Source organism: Neopelma chrysocephalum, unplaced genomic scaffold, assembly GCF_003984885.1.
Source record: "Neopelma chrysocephalum unplaced genomic scaffold, ASM398488v2 Primary Assembly neopelma1_292, whole genome shotgun sequence".
Taxonomy (NCBI): domain Eukaryota; kingdom Metazoa; phylum Chordata; class Aves; order Passeriformes; family Pipridae; genus Neopelma; species Neopelma chrysocephalum.
In genome coordinates, this window is record NW_020897954.1 from 63,381 (window position 1) to 87,706 (window position 24,326).

The following is a 24,326-nucleotide window of genomic DNA, read 5'->3' on the forward strand; positions in this document are numbered from 1 at the left end:
CACGCTCACTGTCCCCCCGCACGCTCACGGTGTCCCCCCACGCTCACGGTGTCCCCCCGCACGCTCACTGTCCCCCCGCACGCTCACTGTCCCCCCGCACGCTCACGGTGTCCCCCTTCTCTCACTGTCCCCCCACTCACCAATCACCACCCGCATGGCTGCGCCGCGCATGCGCTTGGCAGCGCCGACGGCGCACGCGTCCTTCCTCCCCTCGCAGACGGCGCCCCCGGCGGAAGGGAGGGGCACTAAAAGGGCCAGCGCCGCAGGGGGCGGGGCCGCTCCTGGGAACGGGCTGGAAAACCCGCGTGGAGCGGAGCGGGAGACGCGCGGGAACGGAAAAAAGCCGAGGGCCTGCGCAGCCAAGCGGGAGCACCCCGGCAGCAGGCACAACGCTGAGCTGGGCAGGAGCGGGGAGACGGCAACCCGAGGAGTTCGTCAGGGCAATGAATTAGTTCGTTAAAAGAGCTGAAATAAATGCCTAGAGAAGCTGTGGCTGCCCCATCCCTGGAAGTGTCCAAGGCCAGGTTGGACGGGGCTTGGAGCAACATGGTCTAGCAGAAAGTGTTGCTGCCCATAGTAGGGGAGTTGGGCAGGATGACCTTTAAAGGTCCCTTTCATCCCAAACCCATCTGGGATTCTATGATTCTGTCATCCTATGAACTGGTTATTAATATTGCTAATAAAAAATGAAGAATTGTGCAGTTGGGAATGAGGCAGGGGCTGTTCTCATTGATGCTGAGCCTCCCTCACCGCTGACACCTTCCTGCATGTCTCCTCAGGGTCATGGGAAAAGAAATTCCTTCAAGGGTGTAATTCTGCCACCACACTTGAAATGGCTCTTCTGAGATGTGATAAAACACACATTGGAGACTCGACTTCCCACCTGCAGGCAGTTGGGGCAGCCTTTGCTTTCTGACACACAGAAGCCTGTTTTGTCATCTGCTGTTATCCATGTCCTGTGAAAAGCAGAGAGTGACACCAGCCTGTAAGCAAGATCTCTATGCATTGGTGGCTGTTCTGAAACAGTAAGAAGTCCTGGAGGTATTTCTACCTACCTATCTGCAGCTCAGTCCACCTAATCATCCGTCCTTATCTGTGAACACAGCCATAGTCATTGCTCCACCTCTCTGTCCATCTGTCCTCCTTCCCCCGTAGCCCACTCTGTCATAGTCACAGAATCATTCAGGTTGGAAAAGACCTCCAAGATCATCAAGTTTGACCAAATACCACCATGTCAGCTAAATTGTTGCACTAAGTGTCATGTCACTCTTTTCTTTGAACACTTCCAGGGATGGTGACTCCACCACTTCCCTGGGCAACCCTCAGCTGTCCTTATCCCTCTCACCACCAGCTGTATAAAAGTTACAGGTCCTGTGGTAAACAAAGAAGAAACTGGGTTTCAAGGAGGAACCAACTGGAAATCTGAGACTAGGAGTTATTTGCACAGGAAAAGGCATCCCTGTGGTTCACAGGATGAAAGGTGGAGGTGAACACCTGGCTTCTTGTGTGGCATGTACTGGCAGGTGGATGGGTGAGCAGGAGCTACTCTCCATACACAGTGTGGTCTGCTCAGCCTCTGTCACAATGGTGATGTTAGCTGGAGGTGCTTGCAGGCTGTACGCACATTCTCCTTCTAACTCCCCCATAAAGTACAGATGGCTGTACCTGAGTGCAGCCTAGTAGGTCCTATAATGTAAACTGTCAAAAAAAAGACAGTTTTAAGGGACCTTTGGATATGTCTTAAACTTGTATTTTCCCTCCACATACTTTTATCTCATGGTGTTTCACTGGATAGAACTTCCTAGAAAGACAAAATCCAGCATGCCATTTCTCACTTCCTCCTCACAACTGCACTGTATCCATCTAACAAGAAACATGCCGCCAGTCCCAACCTGTAACAGAGCCCCAGCACCAGCACCTGATGAAGCTCCACACTTCTGCTTCTGTCAAGGGACAAAGCCTGCCCAAAACTGCTGCTCAGACATGTGAGAATCATAGTATTAGAGAATGGTTTGGGTTGGAAGTGACCTTCAGAGCCCTGAAGTTCCAGAGAGTGACCTTGTTCAAATCCTTTACCATGGGCAGGAACATCTTTCACTAGACCAGGTTGCTCAAAGCCCCATCCAACCTAGCCTTAAACCTTTCCAGTGACGGGGCATCTGCAACTTCTCTGGGCAACCTGTGCTAGTGTCTTATCACACTCTTCATAAAAAATTTCTTCCTTACATATTATCTAAATCTGCCTTCTTTCAATTCAAAACTGTACAGTCACCACAGGCTCTGTTAAAAGGTCTTTCTGTCTTACTCGCAAATCCTCCTTATTGAAAGGCTGCAATAAGGTCTCCCCAGAACTTTCTCTTTTCCAGACTGAACAAGCCCAGCTCTATCAGACTGTTCCCGTAGCAGAGGTGCTCCAGCCCTCTGAGCACCTTTGTGGGCTCCTCTGGACTTGCTCCAACAGATCTGTGTCTTTCTCGTTCTGGAGGCCCCAGAGCCTGATGCAGCACACCATGGGGGGTCTCAAGAGCATAGTAGAGGGGGAGCATCACCTCCCTTGACTTGCTAGCTGCACTTCTTTTGACGCAACCCAGGATATGACTGACTTTCTAGGCTCTAAGTACACATTGCCAGCTCAATTTTTCATCCTCCAGTATCTCCAAGTCTTTCTCTGCAAGGCTGCTCTCAATCCATTCATCCCCTGTATTGATATTGGAGATTGTCCCAAGACAAGTGGAGGACTTTGCACTTGGCATTGCTGAACTTCATATGCCCAGCCCTCGCTCACCAGATGATTCTCCTTTAGTGCTGGATGAACAAACCAAGCACAGATCCATGCTACAGGATGGGGTTACCTTAAAGCTCTGGACTGCCCCTGACATGCTGCAACGGTCTCAGTGAGCAGAAAAGAAACAAGAAAGCACAAATGAACTCTTCACAATTTCCCAGCTCTATGGCATACTTAAAGAGGGAGACCAGACTGTGGTAATAACCAGGGTAATGACGGCTTTGGATTTGACAAAACTCTCCTCAGTTGACCTGAGCTGAAGTCATTGACAACTTTTGTTGCATGTCTCCATTAGAAAGTGTTAAATAGTGAAAACAATAACCTGGGGAATACATCTACCTACATCCAGCACTGTGCCCAGGGCTGTCCTGACAGCAGAACTGCTATGTGGAAGGGCCAGTTGCCAGTCAGATCTGGACACCTCCAACAGCTGCAGCAAGTATCCCATTCCCCAGCTAGCTCAGTCAGTGGAACGTGACTCATAATGTTGGGGTTGTGTGTTCAAGCCACACTTGGAGCACAAATGAGGACTGTTATGGTTTAACTCCACCTGGCAACTAAGGAACCCGGAACTTGCCACTCCTCCCCACGGGAATGGGAGGGGGAGAATGGGAACAGTAAAAGTGAGAAAACTTGTGGGTTGAGATAAAAACAGTTTAATAATTGAAATGAAATAATAATGCTAAATCATAATGAAAATAACAAAAAGAGAGAAATAAAATACCAGAAACACAATGGTGTTAATGCAAATGAAAACAAATGCTCAACACCAAATTACTGATGCCCAGCCATTCTCCAAGCAGCAGCCAACCTTCCTCCTGGTTTTATTGCTGAACATGCTATCATGTGGTATGGAATATCCCTTTGGTCAGTTGAGGTCAGTGGAACCAGTTGTGTTTCCTCCTAATTTCTTGTGCACGCCCAGTCTCCTCAGTGGTGGAGTGATGTGAGAAGCAGAAAAGGCCTTGTCTCTGTGTAAGCAATAACTGAAACCTCCCTGTATGATCAACAGTGTTTTCAGCACAAATCCAGAACATAGCACCCTATGAGCTATTTTGAGGAAAATTAACTCTATCTTAGAGAAAAATAGAACAGTCACAAAGCAGCCTTGGACCAAAAGTCAGGAGTGGTACACAGACCTGTGTTTGTACAAAAAAAAAAATCAATGTCCACCTGCTCTAGCCATCCTGCTTGGTACACAGGACCTAAAATGTATGCCACGGAGGGATGATGTTCAGTGCTTGTGCCTACCCCATCTCCAGTTGCCCTAGGACAGCTGTGTTGGGCACACTCTTGAGGCTGGAAACCAATGCATTTCCATACCCATTATGATCCAAGAATGAGTCTGGATTTGCACAAGAGAAGAAAGATGATCCATTCCTGCTTGCTTCTTGTCAGGGAAGCCTCTGGATTTGCTGTGGTGTGAAGCAAATGTCAGTTCTTCAATATCCATAATAAATGTGTCCAGTATAGAGTTAATTGGTCCTGCCTGCAGCCAAGCTAATTTTGAGAAAAACACAATTATACTGCAAGCCCTGACAGGAGGAAGTTGACTCAGTGCTACAGATAAAGAAATATGGTCTTGGCATTGCAATTGGTGAGTCCTAGACTTTGTGTTAGCTCTGCAGACCTCAGGATTTGTCTTGCTCTGCTTGAAGAATGACTTGGAATTATTACCAGGCTTATTTTTATCATAGGCTTTGTTTTGGGCAATGCAGTGATGCTTATAAGAATGTGAATATGTTTCTGTATCAAGGACATAATAATAATTAGTTATTATTCTGTGTAGACTGAATTCTCTATCTCCCAGAAATAAAAATGAAATGGAGTGTATTTGGTTTATGTGACAAGGTTTTGGTGACACAAGGACTACAGAGTGGCCTTTGTGAAAACAGACCAGAGGCTCTCTTTGTCTCAGACAGAGACAGTTTCAGCTGGCTCCAAAACAGACACATCGCTGCCCAAAACTGAGCCCATCGCTGAAACTGGTTGCACCTCTGTCAATAATATATTTAAGAAAGGTTAAAAACACTGCACAGCAGCTGTGTGAGAGAGGGTCAAGAAATGTATGAGAGAAACAGCCCTTTAGACACCAAGGTCAGTGAAAAAGAAGGAAGAGGAGGTGCTGCAGGGGTCAAAGAGCAGAGATTCCCCTGCAGTCCATGGAGAGGACCATGGTTTAGTGTCCCCCCAAGTGCAGCCCATGGAGGTCCATGGTGAAGCAGATACCCGCAATGCAGGCCATGAAACCACCATTGCTCAATTGATGTTCACTAAAGAAATGTAGCCTTGTGAACAAGGTTGTGGAGAAACACTAGAAGACAAAGCTCAGCAAGAAGTGTCTGTGTTGGCAATCGTTCAGCAGAAACAAGCTGTCTGCAGCCTTAGAAGCAGGAGCCCTTAGGGAGCTTGGTGTGCTGCCCTGAGAGAGGCTGAAAAGGAGCAGTACAGGGGGCGTTGTGGGTGTGCTCTGTTTCAAACGATGCAGCTGACAGGAGCTGAGCCACAGGGATGGCCCAACCAGTGACCAAAAGCTGAACTGTGTTTCATTAACTTGAAAATACATTTTTTTATCATTTCAAAAAGTACATATGCAATTTGAAAATACATATTACTTCTCATGCCCCGCATATGCTAATGAAGTAAAACCTTTCTGTATGAGTACCACTTCATGTTTTTTAACTACCAGATGTAGTGGTAATCAGAAGGGACCCTTTGCTGAGGCTTGCTAGAAAATACCAGCCTTCACGTGCAGAGATCTCTTTTGTACCTGAACATAGATATGGGAGAGTGGAGCTACATTCCATATAGATGTTTTCTATTAATTTAGTTCTTTGGAAGATGCTCATAGAAATTCCAATGGTTCATGATCTACACAAACGGATATTCCTCTGGTATTTTTTCCTACCATATAGGATGGTTTTGTGTGCAAGGGAAGATAGACGTGTGTTTGAGCTTGTAGCACAGATATCTGAGAGAGAGAAAGAGGTAACTATGCGTAGTGATTTATTTCACAGTGATATTATTTCTTTTAAGTAGAAAGTAAACAAATAATTTAAATATTTACTTTCTCTGAAAGGTGACTTCTGATTTCTAGCCAGCTCTATCTTATGTTGCAATACAATGAGAATTGAACAGCCTTCTGGTAGGACAATGCTTACATGGTGACTCAAGAGTCCATGCTTCAGACGCTTGATGCTGAAGTTTCAAGTTGGTATTTCCTGAAATGTGCATTTTTTTAAAACCAGAATTTCAAACCACTGCAAGGGCTGTAAAGTTGAACTCAAACCTTACCTTCATGTTATGTCAGATGGTTGTTGTTACAAGTTTACCTATCACAGAGAAATAGCTCCCATCCTGTTACAAACACTCGCGTGAACATGCACACGAACACACAGAAAGAGGATCTGTTTTGTTTTTTGTTTGTTTGTTTTTTGTCAAAGAGCATTTCAAGCACAATATTTCAATTTCCCATTAATGCTTAATGGTTGTAATCTTAATTTCAGTGGTTCCACTGAAAGAGAAGTGATTAAAAGCAAAAAATGAAAAAAAAAATAATTAAAAAGACAAGGAGTCACAGAGAAATAAATCTTTCAGTTGACTCATGTTTGATCTAATTTGACTGTGGATGTTTGCAATAAGAATGCCTCCACCTGAACTGCCTCTGTTCTGAGGCACACGAATAAGGTACTGCCAGAGTCTGAGTTTTATGTCCTATTTTAGATATCCAATGCACTTAAATACATTTTAGATTGTCTAATCCAATTGGATTGATTATGGCTTAAAAATGCTTTTATCTTTTGAATGGCTATAAGAGGGCTCTAAATTGGATTGTAAATGTCTAAATATGGTTAAACGAATCCACACCTTCATCTGATCTAGATTCTCTTAGGTTTTTTTGTATCTCCTGCTTTCATCCATGACACTGACCATCTAGAAACACAAAAAACTCTTGAAAGCAAGCCCTGATGTCCTCTGATGTCCCTTTTTTTACATTCTAAGCACCTGTCTGTACCAAATTGGTCACTGTGGTGATTCTCAACCTTGGTAAAGGTGCTAAAAAAACCCTTTCCTTTTTAATTGTTTTTTCAGAGACCCTTTTACCTCCTTGTTTCGAAGGGTGTAGATGAAAGGGTTTAGCATGGGAATAACGATAGTATAGAAGATCGAGATGGTGTTACTTTTGTCAGGTGAAGATGTGGCCCCAGGCTGAGCATACATGAAGAAAACTGTCCCAAAGAACAAGCAGATGGTCACCATGTGAGAAGAGCAGGTGGAGAAGGCCTTGTGCCTGCTTTCAGCTGAAGGCATTTGTACAATTGTGATGATTATGTAAGCATAGGAGATAAAAACCACCAAGGCAGTGCCCACAATAATGGATCCACACACAGCCAGCATTACTAGTTCATTGACGAGTGTGTCTGAACAGGAAGCATGCATCACTGCAGCAACATCACAGAAGAAGTGGTTTATTTCTTTGGACCCACAAAAGGACAAACTGAATGTAAAGCCTGTCTGGATGGTGCAATTGATGCAGTCTGACAGATAAGAGGCCATCACCATGAAAACACAGAGTCTTTTATTCATAATCACTTGGTACAGCAGTGGATTGCAGATGGCAGTGAAGCGATCATAAGCCATCACAGCAAGAAAGAAGGCTTCTGTTGTACCAAAGAGAGAGAAGAAGAACATTTGTGAAGCATAGCCATTGTAGGAAATGTTTCTTCTGTCCAGTGAGAATATCAGTGTTGCTCTGGGAGTGATGACAGAGGAATAGCAGATGTCCAAGGTTGACAAGTTCTCTAGGAAAAAGTACATTGGAGTGTGCAGTTTGGAGTTCATTCTAATGATGAGTATCATGCAGACATTTCCTACAACAGTGACAGCATACATTACTGAAAAGAGAACAGAGAGGAAGAGTTGTGATCCTGGATGAGTTTTGAACCCAACCAAAATGAACTCAGTTATCTTGGTGTGGTTTTCCATATTTTTTTTTAAGACGATGTTCCGAAAGGAAATTAGGATTCAGTGGATTTCAAATAGTTTGCCTGGAGAAGCAATTAGAAGAATAAGACAAACAGTGAGATATATCAAAGATAAGAAATATAAAAAACAGACAGATGGAAAAGATTAGAAAATTGATTAATCTATCATATCTGTATATTTTTGTAAACTATTTGTAAATTAGTTTTTAAAAATTTGTAAACTAATTAGCCTGTGATATTATCTTCAGTATAATGAAACACTCTGCATGCATCTTATCTAAAACTATTTTAATTTAATCAATTAGAAACAGACATTTCATTCTACAGTTAAAGACCTATTTCAGGTTTAACTGGGTAGGAAAAAGTCTTATCCTAAGATTGCAACTAGCCCACAAAAGACTGTTCTCCCCTAAACAAACAAACAAAAAAGAATATGCTCCTTCAGATGATGCAAAACAATTAAAAAAATATATAAGCCAAGAAATGCATTTAAAGAATGTGGATTTTTTTTAAAGCCTATTATTAAAAAAGGTAACACTTCTTTATGTGAGAAACTGATTTTTTTCTTTTTTTAATAGTACTTGAAACAAACCCCTCAAATGTTGAGATTTCTGAAATAAATTTTCTCTATTCAAATGTTAATTCACACACTAATTGACAGAATGTTTCAAGTAATTCCTTTTCAGTTCCATTTAGTAGTTTTATTTTCATAAGCTGGGTGTCATCTGAACTAGGCTTGAATACTTTCTGTGGGTTGATGCCTACATTAGAACTCATAGTTTAGATTACCTTTAAATTCAGAAATAAGCACTCTCACTTTAGAATATTTACATAGAAGCTATTTTCTAGTTTTCTCCACTGACCTAAAGGGAAGTCCAGCTCAGGCATAGCTAAATATTCTGTATGTATAAAGATGTACATAGATCTATAAAGCTGAGTGATAGGTATCCCCATCCAGTTACTGGTATTTTGTCTGGTTTGCTGTTATTTCCATTAGATAATTTTTCGTAACCCACGTGTCTAAACTTTTTAAAACACTGAATTAATTTTTAACACAACACTTCAGCCATTTCTTTATAGTCCTTGAAATGTACCCTTGTCTCTGGGTGCCCTTGGAAGCTCTATTTACTTCTTTGTTCTTAGTTACTCGTGCCTTAGAAAAGGCAAATAAATTTGGAGAAGGAACTTCTCTTTGTGTAAGCTTGCTCTTCAAATATTTTGGCTAGTGTCCCTTGAGATTTTTGTGTACAGAGAACTCAAGTTTAGACAGTAAAGGTTAATCATCTAGTCAAAGCTTATTCAAGCCTGTTGTCTATAGCTTCCACTAATGCTAAAGCTTCCCCTATTGCCAAAAGAGAGAAACAGGTGCGTCCACAGCTTGATTCTTCTACCCCCACCATACCTGTTCAAAAAAGGAGAAAAACAGTCCCTTAGAGGTATCTGTCTTTGTTAAAGGAATCAAGCTAGCAAGAAAATAATAAGGAAAAAAAAAGATACTTTTGTCCACAATAATGGAAAGGAAAATTTCAAAATTATATGTCACTGTGGTCAACCATGTGATGGATGTGTGATCTTGTCTGACCTAACTGACCTTATATTTAAATTATTATTTTCATTCTGGTTTTATGTGTATCCATCAATGATTTAGATGTAACAGATCTAAACTTATGAAATAACTTCATAATAATCAAACATATTGTCAACTGAAAGGTATGCTACATGCTATCAAAAATTGTTTAGTTGAAATAACAATTATTACTGCTCTAAGTAAATGTCTTTTCAAAAGAGACTAACAAAAGCCTAAGCTAAGAGTGAAGATGCTGGAGCTACTTTTGTAGCCAGTGAGATGGGAAGATTTTTGATTCCCCTGAAATCTGAAGAATCTCTGGAACTGTCTCTTGGTTGATGAAAAACAGAAAGTCTAGAATGTAGACACATTAAATACAGGCTTCCTGTTAGCAGACTTACTTTCTAGAAGAGCTAACTGTATTCATAAGCCCTTATTACTATATGCTATGTAGTCAAAAAAAGAGGAAACAACTATTTTTAGTCCAATTCTATCACTACCTTTAGCAAAGCTCAGACTTCACAAACCACAATACACATACCTTGTAATACTGTGATTAAGGTCAGGTTTGTTTTTTGGAATTCAGATTTCTTGAACACATTGTCAAAATAATTGAACATGTTTTCTACTCAACTAATTTTTCAGTAGTCTCTTGGTAATCAATACATCACTGGCCTTTCAGCTCACTGGTTCTAAGGGTATTCTCCTTAGCATGTTGCTTATATATACTTTAATAAGTGTGCATAAAACCGCTAGGGATTTAATTTCTAGAGTCTTGGATCTTCACAGCAGACATCTGAACCTCAAATGAGATATTTTTCCCCTGTGCCATTTGTCTTTGCCTGCAGAAGAAGAAAAACCAAGAGTAAAACACAAACAATAAAGTCTAATGCTGCTTCTGTGTCTTTTTTACCCCTGCTTTTTCACTATTTCTTTTACAGAACTCTTCCTGCTCCTTGTAGGTCTCTTTCTGCTAAGCAAAACATCGTGGACCTAATCAAAACCCTGTTAGCCATTACAATCTGTTTCCTTCCAGATTATGGAAATAGAACCAACACCCTTGCCTTCTACCCAACCAATATGTTTCTTTTCTCTAACCAAAACCAACTTTCCTCTTCTCTGACTGAGAGGGAAAGTGTACTCACCACCTAAAGCTTAGAAACGTGATTCACATTGGTGTCCAGCCTCTAATGGAAAACTGGTCTGGAATCCAGAAACCACTCCAGGAAGAAAAGAGGCATCTCACAACTCCTGTGTGGGTATCTCAGACACCCTAGGACATGCTGCTGTTTTTCAACAAGCAAACTTGCATTCTTCTCAACACAGGAGAATCACATTTATTTACAGCAGACTATATTAAATTTTTGTTGTTTTGGTCTGTAGTTTTAAATAAATCTACATGAAATAGATGTTTCTCTTCTTGATATAAAAACTTCTCAAATTTTGTGACTCATGATAGATCAATTTCTTCTAAAACCAGACTATTTTACATTTGCATACATTCCCATCAGCCCCCAGAGGCAGAAAGCAAGATTAAGAGAGATAGTAAGGGTCTCAAAATCTAAAATTGAACTTCCAGTCTTACCTACATTACTTGTGGGAAGTGACTTATTTACACCTAACACTGAATTTACAAAAGTGTTTATTAGGAAGGCTGTCAGACATAAACTTTTAGATGCAAGAGATAACTTGTATTCTCGAAAAGATTGTATTTTTATAAGACTTTTCTGTGTTTTCTCTTTTCCTAAGAACACTTAGAAACCTCTGTTATCTAATGACACCATTATTAGTGTACCTAAACCCCATAATAATTGGATGATAATCCTCTTCACAGTGTATTTGAAAGCTTTTCTTGACATTAATTTCACAACAATCACCTTCAGATCAGTGCCCTAAACCCGGTGTCAATGTGTGTAGCCAAATCACTGTATTAAAGGAACTTCACACCTTGCAAAATTTAATACTTCAATGGAAAACTCACTATGGAGTACTGAAATGCTATCATTTGCACTTTATAAACAAAAAACTGAAATAAGAGAAGAAATAGATTAGGTGATTATTGGTGTATAAATAATTTAATATACTGTAATAAGAACAAAGTGACCTGACACTGTACTGATTTTGGCTTGGATAGAGTTAAATTACTTCATAGTAGCTTATATGGGGCTAAATTCCGGATTTGTGATGAAAACAGTGTTGAGAACACAGGAATGTTTTACCTATTGCTGAACGACTCTGGCACAGTGTCAAGGCCTTTTCTACTTCTTGTACAACTCTGCCAGCGAGGACACTGGAGGTGGGCAAGAAGTTGTGAGGGAACACAACTGGGACAGCTGACTCCAACTGACCAAAGGGATATTCTAGACCATATAGCATCATGCTCAGCAATAAAAACTGGAGGAAAGAAAGAGAATGAAGGGATGTTTGGAGTGATTGCATTTGTCTTTCTAAGTAACTGTTATTCATGATTCCTGTTTTCCTGGAGATGGCTGAACATAAAGGCATATGTTATAGATAAATAGAATAAATATCCTTTAGGGTGATAATCCGTATGCATGAATGGTAAAGGAGCCTAGGGTAGTTTGCCTAGATGTCTAAATAGACATTAGACTTCAATGTCTAATTTTTAGGTATTTTTAAAGGAATCTATATCTACCTGTATCTGTAGCTGTTGATCTTTAATGCAGATCTAAAGAATTACTGGATTTTTTTTGCTCCTTTCCAATGGTTCATATTGCAATGTATATTCATATTGTGTCAGTTACCTATTTTCTCATCACAGATTTTCTGCTAATACTTGTAATACAGCCAGCACCCTACATTTCTGGTGATAGCTCCCCATTATGGTTAACTTCAGGCTGTTCTTGACACCTCTCCTTAACCTTGTGCTCAAGTCTTCACAAAGGTCTGATTTGAAACAATTTTATCTCTGGCGATACGTGGCAACAATATGCATAGACAAGTTCTTCCAGCAAGTGTCTTACGGTTTCTTCCCTGGAAAGCTGGATGTTTCATGAACTGCAAAATCTGAAAAGGCCATATGCTAATAAAGAGCATAGAATATCAGAAACTACAGTCTCAGTCATAAACTCAAACCCATATTCAATATGGTCATATAGGGATGCACTTGGCTGACAGATTTATTTGTTTGTTTGTTAGAGAATATTAAATGTTTTGAAACACTGTGATATTCTGAACATGGAGTAGTTTTCTTAGAGGCACCATTTCACCAGATGATAAGTGTTTAACTCAGTCTTTCCAGACTCGTGCATAAGATCATGAGTCCTGCTGGAATACTGCTGGATCCAAGGCTCATGCAGTCTGAAGAAAACATTGAAGTGATCTGTCCTTTCAGTTGTATCTGAATTTCTTCGTGGAGCAAATTATTTGGTGTGCAAAAAGGATATTCAGGGGACCAGGGTTCTGTTGACAGAGGCCAAGTGACAGTTGCAGCTGTACCATGCGAGCAGCTTGGGCTACTCACATTATACTTTCTCTACCGCTATTAAAGAAAAGTTGTCTTCTTCAGAGGATGGGTTCATTTTATCCTACACCAGCTATCTAAGAATGTTAAAATTACTCATCCTTTTCCACTACCTATTCATTTCAAGGGACAATAATGGAACCTCAGAGTAAATAAGTCAGATGTAGGTATCTGATTTTTACATGCATTTTGCAAGGTTTACTGGACCTAGTAAACTATCTAGGGAAAACAAATCTGGGGTTCAGTTTCTAGCACTTCCAAAACTTCTCTTGAAAACTGGAGCAGTCATTCAGCTGGAGACTTAAGAATGGGTGACAACATAGATTCTTTGGGGGAAAACAAACAGAAAAAACCCCAATCATCTCAAATCAAAACCATAGTATATACATAGATCTAACTTAGATTTATTAAGCTCTAGTTCAGGAAATATGGGCACTGCATGCATGAATAGGAGAGTTTCACTTTGGCATGGATTAAGGTCTGGACCTCCTGACTTTAGCTCATCAGCACTGCCAGTTATCTCCATGAACAAAACCCCTTCTCCAGGAGTCTGTATTTGATTTCTCAGGTGTGTCTTGTGCAAGTAAAGGTCTTTCCCAGAGCAAACCAGACTTCCTTGTTTCTAAGACAATATATAAGAGGATTCAGGAGTGGCACAACTACTGTGTACAGGACTGATACCAACTTGTTAGCGCTATAGGTATACATGAGCTTAGGATGGGCATAAGTGAAAAGAGTGGTGGAGTAGAACAATAACACTACAGTCAAATGGGAGCTGCAGGTGGAAAAGGCCTTTTGCCTCCCCTGAGAAGAAGGGATCTTCAACACAGTGAACATGATGCAAATATAGGAGGTCACCACAGTGCAAAGAGGTACCATGATGACCAGCAGAGCCAAGATGAAGTCCACAAGCTCAGCCAAAGAGGAATCACTGCAGGAGATATTCAGTAAGGGTGAAATATCACAGAAATAATGATTGATTTCACCTACATCACAGAACGAGAGCTGGGCTATAAAGCTCAGCTTGATAGAAGAAGTGGTCAAACCACACATCCAACAGCCAGCTATCAACTGAGCACAAAACTGATGATTCATGATGAGTGAGTATCTGAGAGGTTTGCATATGGCCAAGAAGCGGTCATAGGCCATAACAGCTAACAGAATATACTCAGTACAAACGAAAGTCACAAAGAAATACAACTGTGTTATGCACCCCTGGAATGAGATATATTTGTCATGAGAGAGGATGTCTATAAGCATCTTTGGCTCAATGACAGAAACATACCAGATCTCTAAGAAAGACAGATTCCCTAGGAAGAAATACATGGGTTTTTGCAGACTGTGATTATTTTGGATTATGAGAATGATAAGGAAGTTTTCGAACACAGTAGATAAATAAGCCAGAAGTAAAGCAGAGAAGAGAAGCAGCTGCAGTTCAGCAGTGGTGGGAAAACCCAGGAGAATGAAATACATGACTTTGGTTTCATTCCTCCCACCCATTCTGTAGAAGAAAGATGAGCTTATCCACCTGCAATAAATTAATACAATGAAACCTAACTACACAGGCTTAAATTCATAGCAATATGTTACACCACCATTTAAAGACATTGTAAAAGTTCAGACACTTTGTTGCTGCATTTTTAGAAACCAATTTTTTGAAATCTATCCGCTCAATTCAGAATTTTTAATTTTAAAAATTAAGGTATACTTTTTACTTTATATTTCATGGAGATAAATAGGCATTCCAAGTCCTATCTCATCTAAGATGCAGATCTAAAATAAGCTAGATGAATACTGTGATATTGTCCATCCAGTATAAAGAAATTATAGGTTATGAGCTTATAGATAGACATTCACACGGCCAATGTTTTATTTTCTACATCTAAACATTTCTGAAGTTATATCATGTATATCCCATGAACTGTGATGGAATTGTGAAGTCCCACAGGGATATATTCAATTTGATATTTAAAAAACCCTCCAAACATATCTGAAGGAGCCCATTAGAGGTTTCTGTGTCTAGCTCTGAGGAGACTTATGTATACATAAAGCTTATTGAGATAAAAGGTCCACATAGCATCTGAGATACAGCATAAGTGCAAGCAAATTCTGGGTCTGGTTTGTTTGCAACTAACTCAGATTAATCCTTCAGAAATAAAAACAGCCCAGCCTGTGCTATTAAAAACAAAACTGTTCTCAACCTTCTGTAGTGGGAATTCAGAGTAGAATCCACTGCCTTAGTTGATCCTAGAGAATATGATCAGTAGGGTACAGAGGAAGTGTAGACTGTTGTGTCAGTTGCATGATTTATACCAACACAGATAAAACGACCACTTTATTTACCTTTGGTGTCTCATGAGATTTTATTAAGAAATTATAGATAGCCTCCCAGTGGAAGCAATCACAGAAAGAGGAGGGATTGTTTCCTCTGTGATTCCACACGGAGTAGAAGTAAGAAACTCTGAAAATGTCTAACATTTTTTTCTGAGATACTGAAGAACGAAATAATACCAGGTAGTGTCTATTGAATTTTGTGGGGCAGAGGAAAATAAAAACATACCCTGAGGCAGAGGATATGACAGTCATCTACCAAAAGCTAATGTAGAAAAATATTTTAGTGTCCTAATCTCAATCCAGAGCCTTAACTTAGTGTTTTCACCTACACTGGAGTTACTTGTACAACTTTCAGATCTATAAATAGCCAAGCTATGCATTTTCTGAATAGTACAATACAGTACAAATATTATGGTGAAATGATTCCGCCAGTAGTGTGAAATACCTCTATTAGAATAGACAGACTCAGTTTCTTAACTTGCCTGATGCTGTATATCTGTCTCCCTTGATGACACTGACATATGGAAACTCCGTTAAGTGCCTGAGTACCTGTTTAAGTACTCACAGTTACTTATAATAATTATCAACTAAAACCCCAGTGTCAAAATGGAGTTTTATACATATATTTACATTTAATTATATGTTAGATATAGGATTCATTTGTACCAATTTAAACACCTAATATGCAAACATTTAAGACTGAGTTCAGCTGCCTAAGCACAGCAGTTCAGTGTCACTTGGGATGTTCTCAATTCTTACTTGTTTCCACTTAAAGGGACTCAAAAAGAGTATAGCCACACGAATCCAGGAAGCAGTTTTGGTAGTGTGGTGGGTTTACCTTAACTGAACACCAGGTTCCCACCAAGACTTCTCTATCGCTCCCCATCTTTGACTCGTCAGGAGAGAGAAAATATAATCAAAGGCTCGTGGGTTGAGATAAGGAAAGGGAGAGAGATACCTCACCAGTTGTCACCATGGGAAAATCAGACTCAGCTTGGGGAAATTAACTGAATTTATTACCAATCAAATCAGAGTAAGATAATGAGAATAATGGAGATGATGGACTCTCTCTGATCTACCACTATAGCCAACAGCTATATACAGTACAGATGGTAAGAATATGGCTAGTCTTTTTTTGTCTGATGAGGAGAATGCTGAGAGGTGACCTAATAGCAGCCTTCAGCAAGTCCAAGGTGAGCTACAAGGATGACGAGATGAACATCTCAGTTGTGGCAGAAACACTAACATAGGGCAAAAGCCACAAACTGCAATTTATCAGGGTACATCAGGAGAAACTGTTTTTATGTGGAGGGGAATGTAGTGATTGGCAAGATCATATCCAGAAAATGATTGAATCTCTATGCTTGAAGGTTCTGGTTCTGTTATCCCAAAGGGGTCTAGATCTACATCTACAACAGGCAAAAGAGTTGAAGGGAAAGAAGCCTTTAATGTAGGGAAAAGAATTACTTCCTATGAAGATAGACAGGGCAGTGGCCTGAAACCAACACCAGAAAAGCTGCAAAACTACTGCCTCCTACAGTGAAAGGACCTGTTTATAAACACATTGTACTTCTATCCTATTTAATGCAGATAATTTTGAGATTTTTTGTATTAAGAAAAGTTCATAAACATTATATATTTTACAACACGGTCTGTCATTTAAGTTTAAAAAGCCTGTTGGTTTTTGTGAGTAATTAGTAAGTCCAGGTAACAAAACAATGTGGGGAGAAGAGACCTGATTCTATGGCATTGAAAGGGGAGTATTGGAACTTCCGTAGGGTGAAAGATATTAAAAGATACTGAGAAAGGGCTGCTGTCTTATAAGGGGTCACATACTAAGGATGTAGTTATCATATAAGATTGCAAAATTAGCAAAACCAAAGCAAACGTTGAAAAAACCATAAGAATTACTTGTTTATTTAGAGGAAGGAAAAGGAGAAAAAAGGAATATAGCAAACAATATCATTAGGGCTATTTCTGGGATCTATGTTCAGCAGCCCTGTACTTAGTCAGTACAGCCTGGTGCAGGACAACAAATGTGTTATTCTGATCATAGGGTGTGTTTGACTTTATTCCACTGTCAGAGATCTGGAGTGATTTCTCTAGTGCTGGTCAGGGAAGAAGGAAGAAACTCCTTCCCAGAGGGCAAACTAAGCTTTTTATCAGACTGCCTCTGGTAGAGATGGACCACATGAGGCTAGAATTGGAACCACAAGCCTTCATACATACTGTGTTCTGTGACCTTCCCTAGTCCCACGATAGGGAGAAGATGAGAATTTTAAGTGTAGGAACCTCTGTGACTGCCTGTATAGATAAGGCAAAACAGCTTCATCCTCTGTGGCTGGACTAAACCTTGAAGGCTTACGTGGCATTTGAAAAGATAAATTGGAAGTGAACACCTGTATATTCACAGTGAGAACTGACATGATCAAATTACAGGTATGGAACAGACAAATGATGTGCACGACGTGCAGCTGTCTTCTGGGTAGTTAAAAGCTTGTGGATTAATTGATCCTCTGTGTGTAACTTCTGTAATGCAATTCAGGCAGAGCCTGACTATTCTAAAAGGGATGGTTGACGAAATGAAATCTAGGCATTCTGGGCCACCTAGCCAGGGGAACTGATTTGCTGTATACAATATTTGATTGTCAAACATTGCCAACCACTGTCAAAATAAAGATGAATGTCTTATTAAAAGGATTTTAAAATAAATGTTGACTTCGCTTAAAGAGAGAATCATATTTGAAAATGCAGAATCATAGCATCTTAACATTGCTGAGGCTGGAAGAGCTGGTCAAGCCTTGCAGTTATATTTGATCTACATGTCAAGGTTTTGGTAGCAGAGGGGCCTCTGCGAAAAGAGACCAGCGGCTACCCCCCTGTCAAACAGCCGGTTTCAGTCAGCTCTGAAACAAGACACACTGCTGCCCAAAACTGTGTGGCAGATTTGAGAGAGAAGAATGAGAAAACTGAGAAAAGCAACCCTGTAGACACCAAGGTCAGTGAAGGGGGCAGATGCCCCATGTGCAGGAGATTCCTCTGCAACCCATGGAGGACCACAGTGGAGCAGACAACTACACTGCAGGTCACAGAGGGCCCTGGGCTGAAGGAGGTGGAGATGCCCCGAAGGAAGGTGCAGCCCATGGAGAGCTTGTGCTGTAGTGTGTAGCTTCTTCTCTTTACACTAGCTGAAGGTACTAAAGAACCGAAGGCTCTCAAAACATCGGTTTGGTGAAGTTTTGGAGCCTTGTGTATTTTTAAAGGAATACTCCCAGTTGAACTTGTGGCTCTGGGACTGGGGTCTTAAGAGTGTATATTGTTATTGTGGATCTCTCTGTGTTTCACTATAAAGTGCTATTTTTCTGACTGTCTCTGTCTAAAGTCTATATTGAGTATTTAGTGAATATAGGACTCTTCTGCAATGGAACACTGGTTCTTTCTTCAAACAAAACAGCAGTGGTGCTGTATTTAGCACCCATTTGACTTGGATGCAAAGATCTCCTCTCTCTTGCTCTTTCCACATGGCCCAGTACTCTGACACTGTTGCTGTCTTGACATGGTCACAGCCAGCACAGCTTCAGGAGAGGAAAATCCTGCTTATCAAACCTAATTTCCTTCTATGACATGATAACCCACCTAGTTCATCAAGGGTAATGTAATATTTTTGGATTTCAGTAAAGCTTTCAATACTGTCACTCCCAGGATCCTTCTGGACAAAGTGTCCAGACCACAACCAGATAAACACATCCTGTGCTGGGTGAGCAATTGGCTCATGGGTTGAGCACAGAGGGTGACAGCGACTGGGGTGACATCAGACTGGCACCTGTCACTAGTTGGGTTCCACCGGGCTCCATCTTGGGCCCTGTGCTCTCCAACATCTTCATCAATGGCTTGGACACAGGACTGGAAGGGACATTGAGCAAGTTTGCTGAAGACACAAAATTGGGAGGAGCTATTGACTCCCTCAAAGGCAGGGAGGCCCTGCAGAGAGTCCTCAACAAATCAGAGGGCTGGGCAATCACCAACCATAGGAAGTTCAACAAGGCAAATTGCCGGATTCTGCACCTAGGATGGGGCAGCCCTGGATGTACAGACATATGGAAATGAGACCTGGGGTTCCTGGTCAGTGGCCAGTTGGCCATGAGTCAGCAGTGCCCTGGCAGCCAGGAGGGCCAACCCTGTCCTGGGGGCATCAGGCCCAGCCTGGCCAACCGGGCCAGGGAGGGGATTGTCCAGCTCTGCTCTGCCCTGGGGCAGCCTCACCTCAATATTGGGGCAGTTTTGGTCACCACAATATAAGAAAGATATGAAGCCGTTAGAGAGTGTCCAAAGGAGGGCAACAAAGATAGTGAAGGGCCTTGAGGGGAAGCCGTGTGAGGACACTGAGGGCACTTGGTGTGTTCAGCTGGAGGAGACTGAGGGGAGACCTCAGTGCAGGTACAACTTCCTGGGCAGGGGCAGAGGAGGGGCAGGGACTGAGCTCTGCTCTGTGGGGACCAGTAACAGGACCCCAGGGAATGGCCTGAAGTTGTGTCAGGGAAGGGATTCAGATTGGATATTAGAAAAAGGTTCTTCCCCCAGAGGGTGGTCGGGCACTGGACAGGCTTTCCGGGGCAGTGGTCACAGCACCAAGGCTGACAGAGCTCAAGAAGTATTTGGACAATGCTCTCAAGCACATGGTGTGACTCTTGGGGATGGTCCTCTGCTGGGCCAGGGGTTGGACTCAATGATCCTTGTGGGTCCCTTCCAACTCAACATATTCTGTGATTCTGTGATCATTACTTGCTTCATTTTGTCTGTTCTCCATCCTGTACGTGCAGAATAGAAGCTCAGTACCATGTAGAAGCATAAAAATCACAGACTGTAAAGTAATTCTTACTGGTTTATAAAAAAATGTGAACTTTCAGATTAACTATTACAGTATTTTCAGCCTAGTGAAGGGCCACAGGAAAGCAATAACATTGCAGGACCTTGTCTTTGGAAATGCAGGAATCTTGTCCGTAGCTGAACAAGACATCAATGTAGTTGCATCAGAAGTGTTTCAAGCACAGCGTCATTCTAAATAAATAAACAAACAAGTAAAAAAACAAATAAAGTGGAAAAAAAGGATCCCTTAAAAGAAGTGCATATTAGGATCCATGGGGGAAGACACATGGGGGAAATTGAGAAGTTCACATTGTGGAACAGAGAAATGGCAGTGAATAGCACACAACAGACTGATAAAAGACCTGAGTGAACAGATGCAAAAGGCTTTGCAGTAGGTCACAATCAAGGAATTGCTCATTAGCATGACCGGCTTCATCAAAAGGGGCCTGTCCACAAAGCTTATCAGGGTATATCTGACACTATGATATGTTTAGCAAAATGGCCACAGATCACTCCCTAGAGTAAATTAATTTACTGGTACAGATGTTGACAAAGGCAGTAGAGATGGAGTCACTTAATCTAAAATACATAAAATTCCAAAACAACTGCATGTTCAGTCATATCCAAACTAAGACACAGTGACTTCAGCAGAATATATGAGAGAAATTATTGAAAATGGCCTACATAAAAAGGGGAAAAAAAGTTATTTTATTTGCAGTGTAGAGGATTTAAAGTCTTCAATTTATTTCGATTATTTATTTCAACCTTCCTTAAGAAGTCAAGCTTCCATTCCACAGTAAACACCTTCTTACCTTCTACTCTTACTATCTTCCAGTAGGATTGATTCAAATTCCTAAGCTTCTTGCAGAATATGAAACAGTGTGGAGTGCCCTGAGACCTCTCCTTTTGGACTGGCAGATATGATACAGGAACTGCAGAAAAGACTCTTCCCTTCTAAAATCACAATTGTAAATTTGTAAAGCAGAATACCCAAGGTCTTTAAAACATTAACCAGGTGCCTGTAGTTAGGCATATGCATCCCACCTTAGCTGTCAGATATTGCCTGAATTTGGATCATATGCTATTAACAGAACCCAGACATGTCTTTTTGTTCCCTGAAGTGCATGTCAGTCAAAACAGATAAGGGGTCATATATATGTCTCAGTTTCTTGAGTTATCCAACATTATTATGATTGCAGATCTAAGTACAATCTAAATATTAAAACCTTTCCTTCTAACTCTCACACTTACATTCTGTCAATAGGAACTATCTTAATGGTGGACAGCATTGGCTTGAGATACCTTGGAGAACATCTGCCTAACAATGAAGATTTTTTCAAAGCCACTTTAACCTTCTGGTTCCTTAGGCAGTAAATGAAGGGATCTAGCATGGGATATACAGTAGTGTACACAGTAGACACCAGCTTGTTGAAGTCAAAAAAATGGATTCTTTTGGGTCAAGCATACATGAACAGAGAGACTGAAAAGAAGCTAATTACTACAGCGAAGTGAAAAACAGAGATGAAGAAGGCTTTCTTCCTGCTCAGGGATGGGGGGATATGCAAGATGCTGCTGCTGATGCATATATAGGAAATAATTGGGACAGAGTGTGGAACCAGCAAGATAAATAAGGCCAGGATGAAATTCAATGTTCCAACCACCATGATGTCCACACATGATATATTCGGCAACGGCCTGATGTCACTCAAGAAGTGCTTGATGATATTGGAGCCACAAAAAGACATCTGAGAGATGAAAACTACTTTCAACCTGGAGATAAAGAAGCCCAGGAGCCAGGAGCACGTGGCAAGTAACATGCAGAGCTGGTGGTTCATGATGACTGAATAGCTCAGGGGATTGCAAATGGCCACGTAACAATCATAAGTCATAACTGCAAGGAAGACACACTCAGTACAAATAAGGGAGCTGAAGAAGTAAAGCTGCCTCCAAAAGATACATTCTTGCTTTCAACAAGAATGTTCACCAACAGTGGCTGAGATGTACCAAGCCTCCTGGAAGGAGAGGTTGCTGAGAAAGAAATACATGGACTAGTGGGGCAGATAGTTCATCTGTATGAAGATAATTATGAGTATATTTTCCAAGAAGTCAGTATGTAGACCACCAGGAATATCACAAAGATCAACATCTGAAATTCCATGGTAATTGGAAATCCCAAGACAATAAATTCCTGGAAATTTTTTTTAATCCTTCATGACAAAGGGCAGAGCATCAAGCTTCAGAGAAAAAGTAAAGGCAATGAAAAAGAAAATGGATGAATGTTTTAGAAATCAAAGAAATAATGAGACGAACAGCAAAGAAATAAAAGAAAAAATGGCAAGATAGAAGAGAGGAAGAATGATAATAGTAAGAAAAGGAAAAACGTGAAGGGAGGGAGAAAAGGAAGAGCATTATTACATTCAGATCATACAGCATTTTGAAGATATGAAGGACAAATTCAATATGATATTTTGGTATCTAGTTCATAATTAGTGGACTAGATTATTAGTGAAATCCATGGGTGTTTAATGCCCATATAACAGCTGGATGCACAATTCTCTTTAGCTTGCAGGGGATGCTGAATATCCAGGGTGCATCTGTATGACTTAGACAATTGGGCTTAGTTCTGGAAATCTAAGTCATTCCAGCACTGCCTGAAGTAGAGCTTGGTTCCTGCTACATTTTCACAGCATAGAAAGCCTCAAGATATTCACTAAGTGAAACAGATATTTCCAGAGAGCATCATGGGTTATACTAAATAAAGCTCTCTGGGAAGATGAATTATGTTTTGGAGGAATGCATTTCATTTCTGTGTCTGTGTCTCTTCCACTCCCATACCCTGTTTTGCTATTTCTCTATTTGTCCGCGTTTAATTTATTTTTTTTTAATGCTAATATTCATATACAATTCTTAATTTCTACAAATCAAAATTGAGAAGACAAAAACCCCCTCAAGCTGGAAACATTTCTCTCCTTTAACCTTGCCATCCTGTAATCTAATATAAGATTTAAAATATCTTGTTTTAAAGTTCTACGACTGTAATATTTTATTTCTTGTTAAAAGCAAAGAAACAAGCCACCTCTTCTCCCTTTCCCAGATTTATTAGAGAAAAGCATATAACAAACTAGATTTTTAGTGATGAAAGAACATTCATCCTCATAAGACTTGCTGACACTGAAACACCACTCCAGGTATTGTTAATTTAAAATATTTTATACCTGCAGAAGTGGTTATATAAAACATAATTGAAGACTTGCAACGTGCAAACTCAAATAGCTTTGTAGCCATATTACTGTTAGCTTTTATTACCATGAGAAATTCCACAAGTCTAAAAAGAAGATGAAAAATGTTGTATTTTTTTCATAGCCTAAATTACATTATTAACCAATTTGTCTCCCTGGCACATATATTCAGTACTTCCTGACCTGGCCAATATTAATTCTGTTTATGAAACCAGGGATATCCGGGTGTTTCAAATTTCAAATTGTTCATCTTATATGTCAGTCAAATCTCTAAATAAGCAATTGCAAGAGAGTGACTCTCCTAAGTCAAATACAATGCTTACATTTTTCTGTCACTTGAACTGGAGTAAACACTTGAGCTACCTTAACGTAACAAGACTATACTGAAAAGCTGGAATTCATCTAATGAAATTTAGATAGCTGTCAGTTTAATTATCCAATAGACAATAGGGTCAGCTTGTTTTATTTCTAGGGAATATAAATATGCAGGCATTTCCAGGTAGTACTTCTCCCATTGAGAAGAAAACAGGTCAGAGGAATTATTCCATAGTCACATCTATTCCTCTCTTCCTTGACTCTATAAGCACATATCAACAAGCAGCTCAGAAGCTTACATATGTTGCTCATTGTAGTTCCTGTGTGTGCTGTACGCATTGAAATACCAGTGGATAAATTCCTCCTTGGAAGGACGTGATTGCCCTTCAAAAATTCCTGAAGAAGAAGAACTGTATTGTCTCCTCAGTTCAGCATAAGACTGCATAAGATATAAGTAATTACTCATGGGATTGCAGTGTTTACTTTGCTTGTGTATAAATAAGGGATCCAAGAACGAAAATCATGAAGACTAATTCTGGCTTTCTGATGCTCTCTCTGCAGCACTTGCAGTTCAGGAAACAAAACAATAACCTAACTTAGCTGCTGTGAAATGTTTTCTGGAGGTGATTATTCCTCACTTACCAGCTACTGATTCTCCCTATGAATAAGTCACTGACAGAAATTCTTCAGGAACTACACAGAACTATGTAATATGAATCTGTACCTGAGTAGTTATCTATTATTGTGCCTA

The 24,326-nt window shown here is 40.5% G+C and overlaps 4 protein-coding genes across 5 annotated transcripts in view; all 4 read right to left on the bottom strand.

Annotated features, from left to right (window-relative positions):
* SDR39U1 (short chain dehydrogenase/reductase family 39U member 1) overlaps positions 1–203 on the bottom strand; it is a 4,238-nt gene extending 4,035 nt beyond the window's left edge. The window contains exon 1 of one of the 2 annotated variants that reach the window (XM_027704829.1): positions 141–203. In XM_027704829.1, the coding sequence (XP_027560630.1) occupies positions 141–171 (31 nt within the window). In that variant the 5' untranslated portion in view covers positions 172–203. The remainder of the gene's footprint in view (positions 1–140) is intronic. The other variant, XM_027704833.1, reaches the window with a different exon arrangement.
* Positions 204–6,841: 6,638 nt separating this feature from the next.
* On the bottom strand, positions 6,842–8,211 carry LOC113978127 (olfactory receptor 12-like). Its single transcript, XM_027704828.1, has one exon. It carries the CDS (start codon positions 7,769–7,771, stop codon positions 6,842–6,844), a length of 930 nt encoding a protein of 309 aa, XP_027560629.1. The 5' UTR covers positions 7,772–8,211.
* Positions 8,212–13,385: 5,174 nt separating this feature from the next.
* LOC113978135 (olfactory receptor 6Y1-like) lies at positions 13,386–14,321 on the bottom strand. The gene has a single exon (XM_027704845.1). It carries the CDS (start codon positions 14,319–14,321, stop codon positions 13,386–13,388), a length of 936 nt encoding a protein of 311 aa, XP_027560646.1.
* A 6,947-nt stretch (positions 14,322–21,268) lies between these two features.
* LOC113978136 (olfactory receptor 6B1-like) lies at positions 21,269–22,137 on the bottom strand. The gene is given in 1 exon segment (XM_027704846.1): positions 21,269–22,137. A coding segment is annotated over 1 exon segment (798 nt). The 5' UTR covers positions 22,067–22,137.
* Positions 22,138–24,326: the final 2,189 nt, after the last annotated feature.

Coding starts and splice junctions, on each gene's coding strand:
- LOC113978127 (XM_027704828.1), bottom strand. CDS start 7,771: ATGGAAAACCACACCAAGATAACTGAGTTCATTTTGGTTGGGTTCAAA.
- LOC113978135 (XM_027704845.1), bottom strand. CDS start 14,321: ATGGGTGGGAGGAATGAAACCAAAGTCATGTATTTCATTCTCCTGGGT.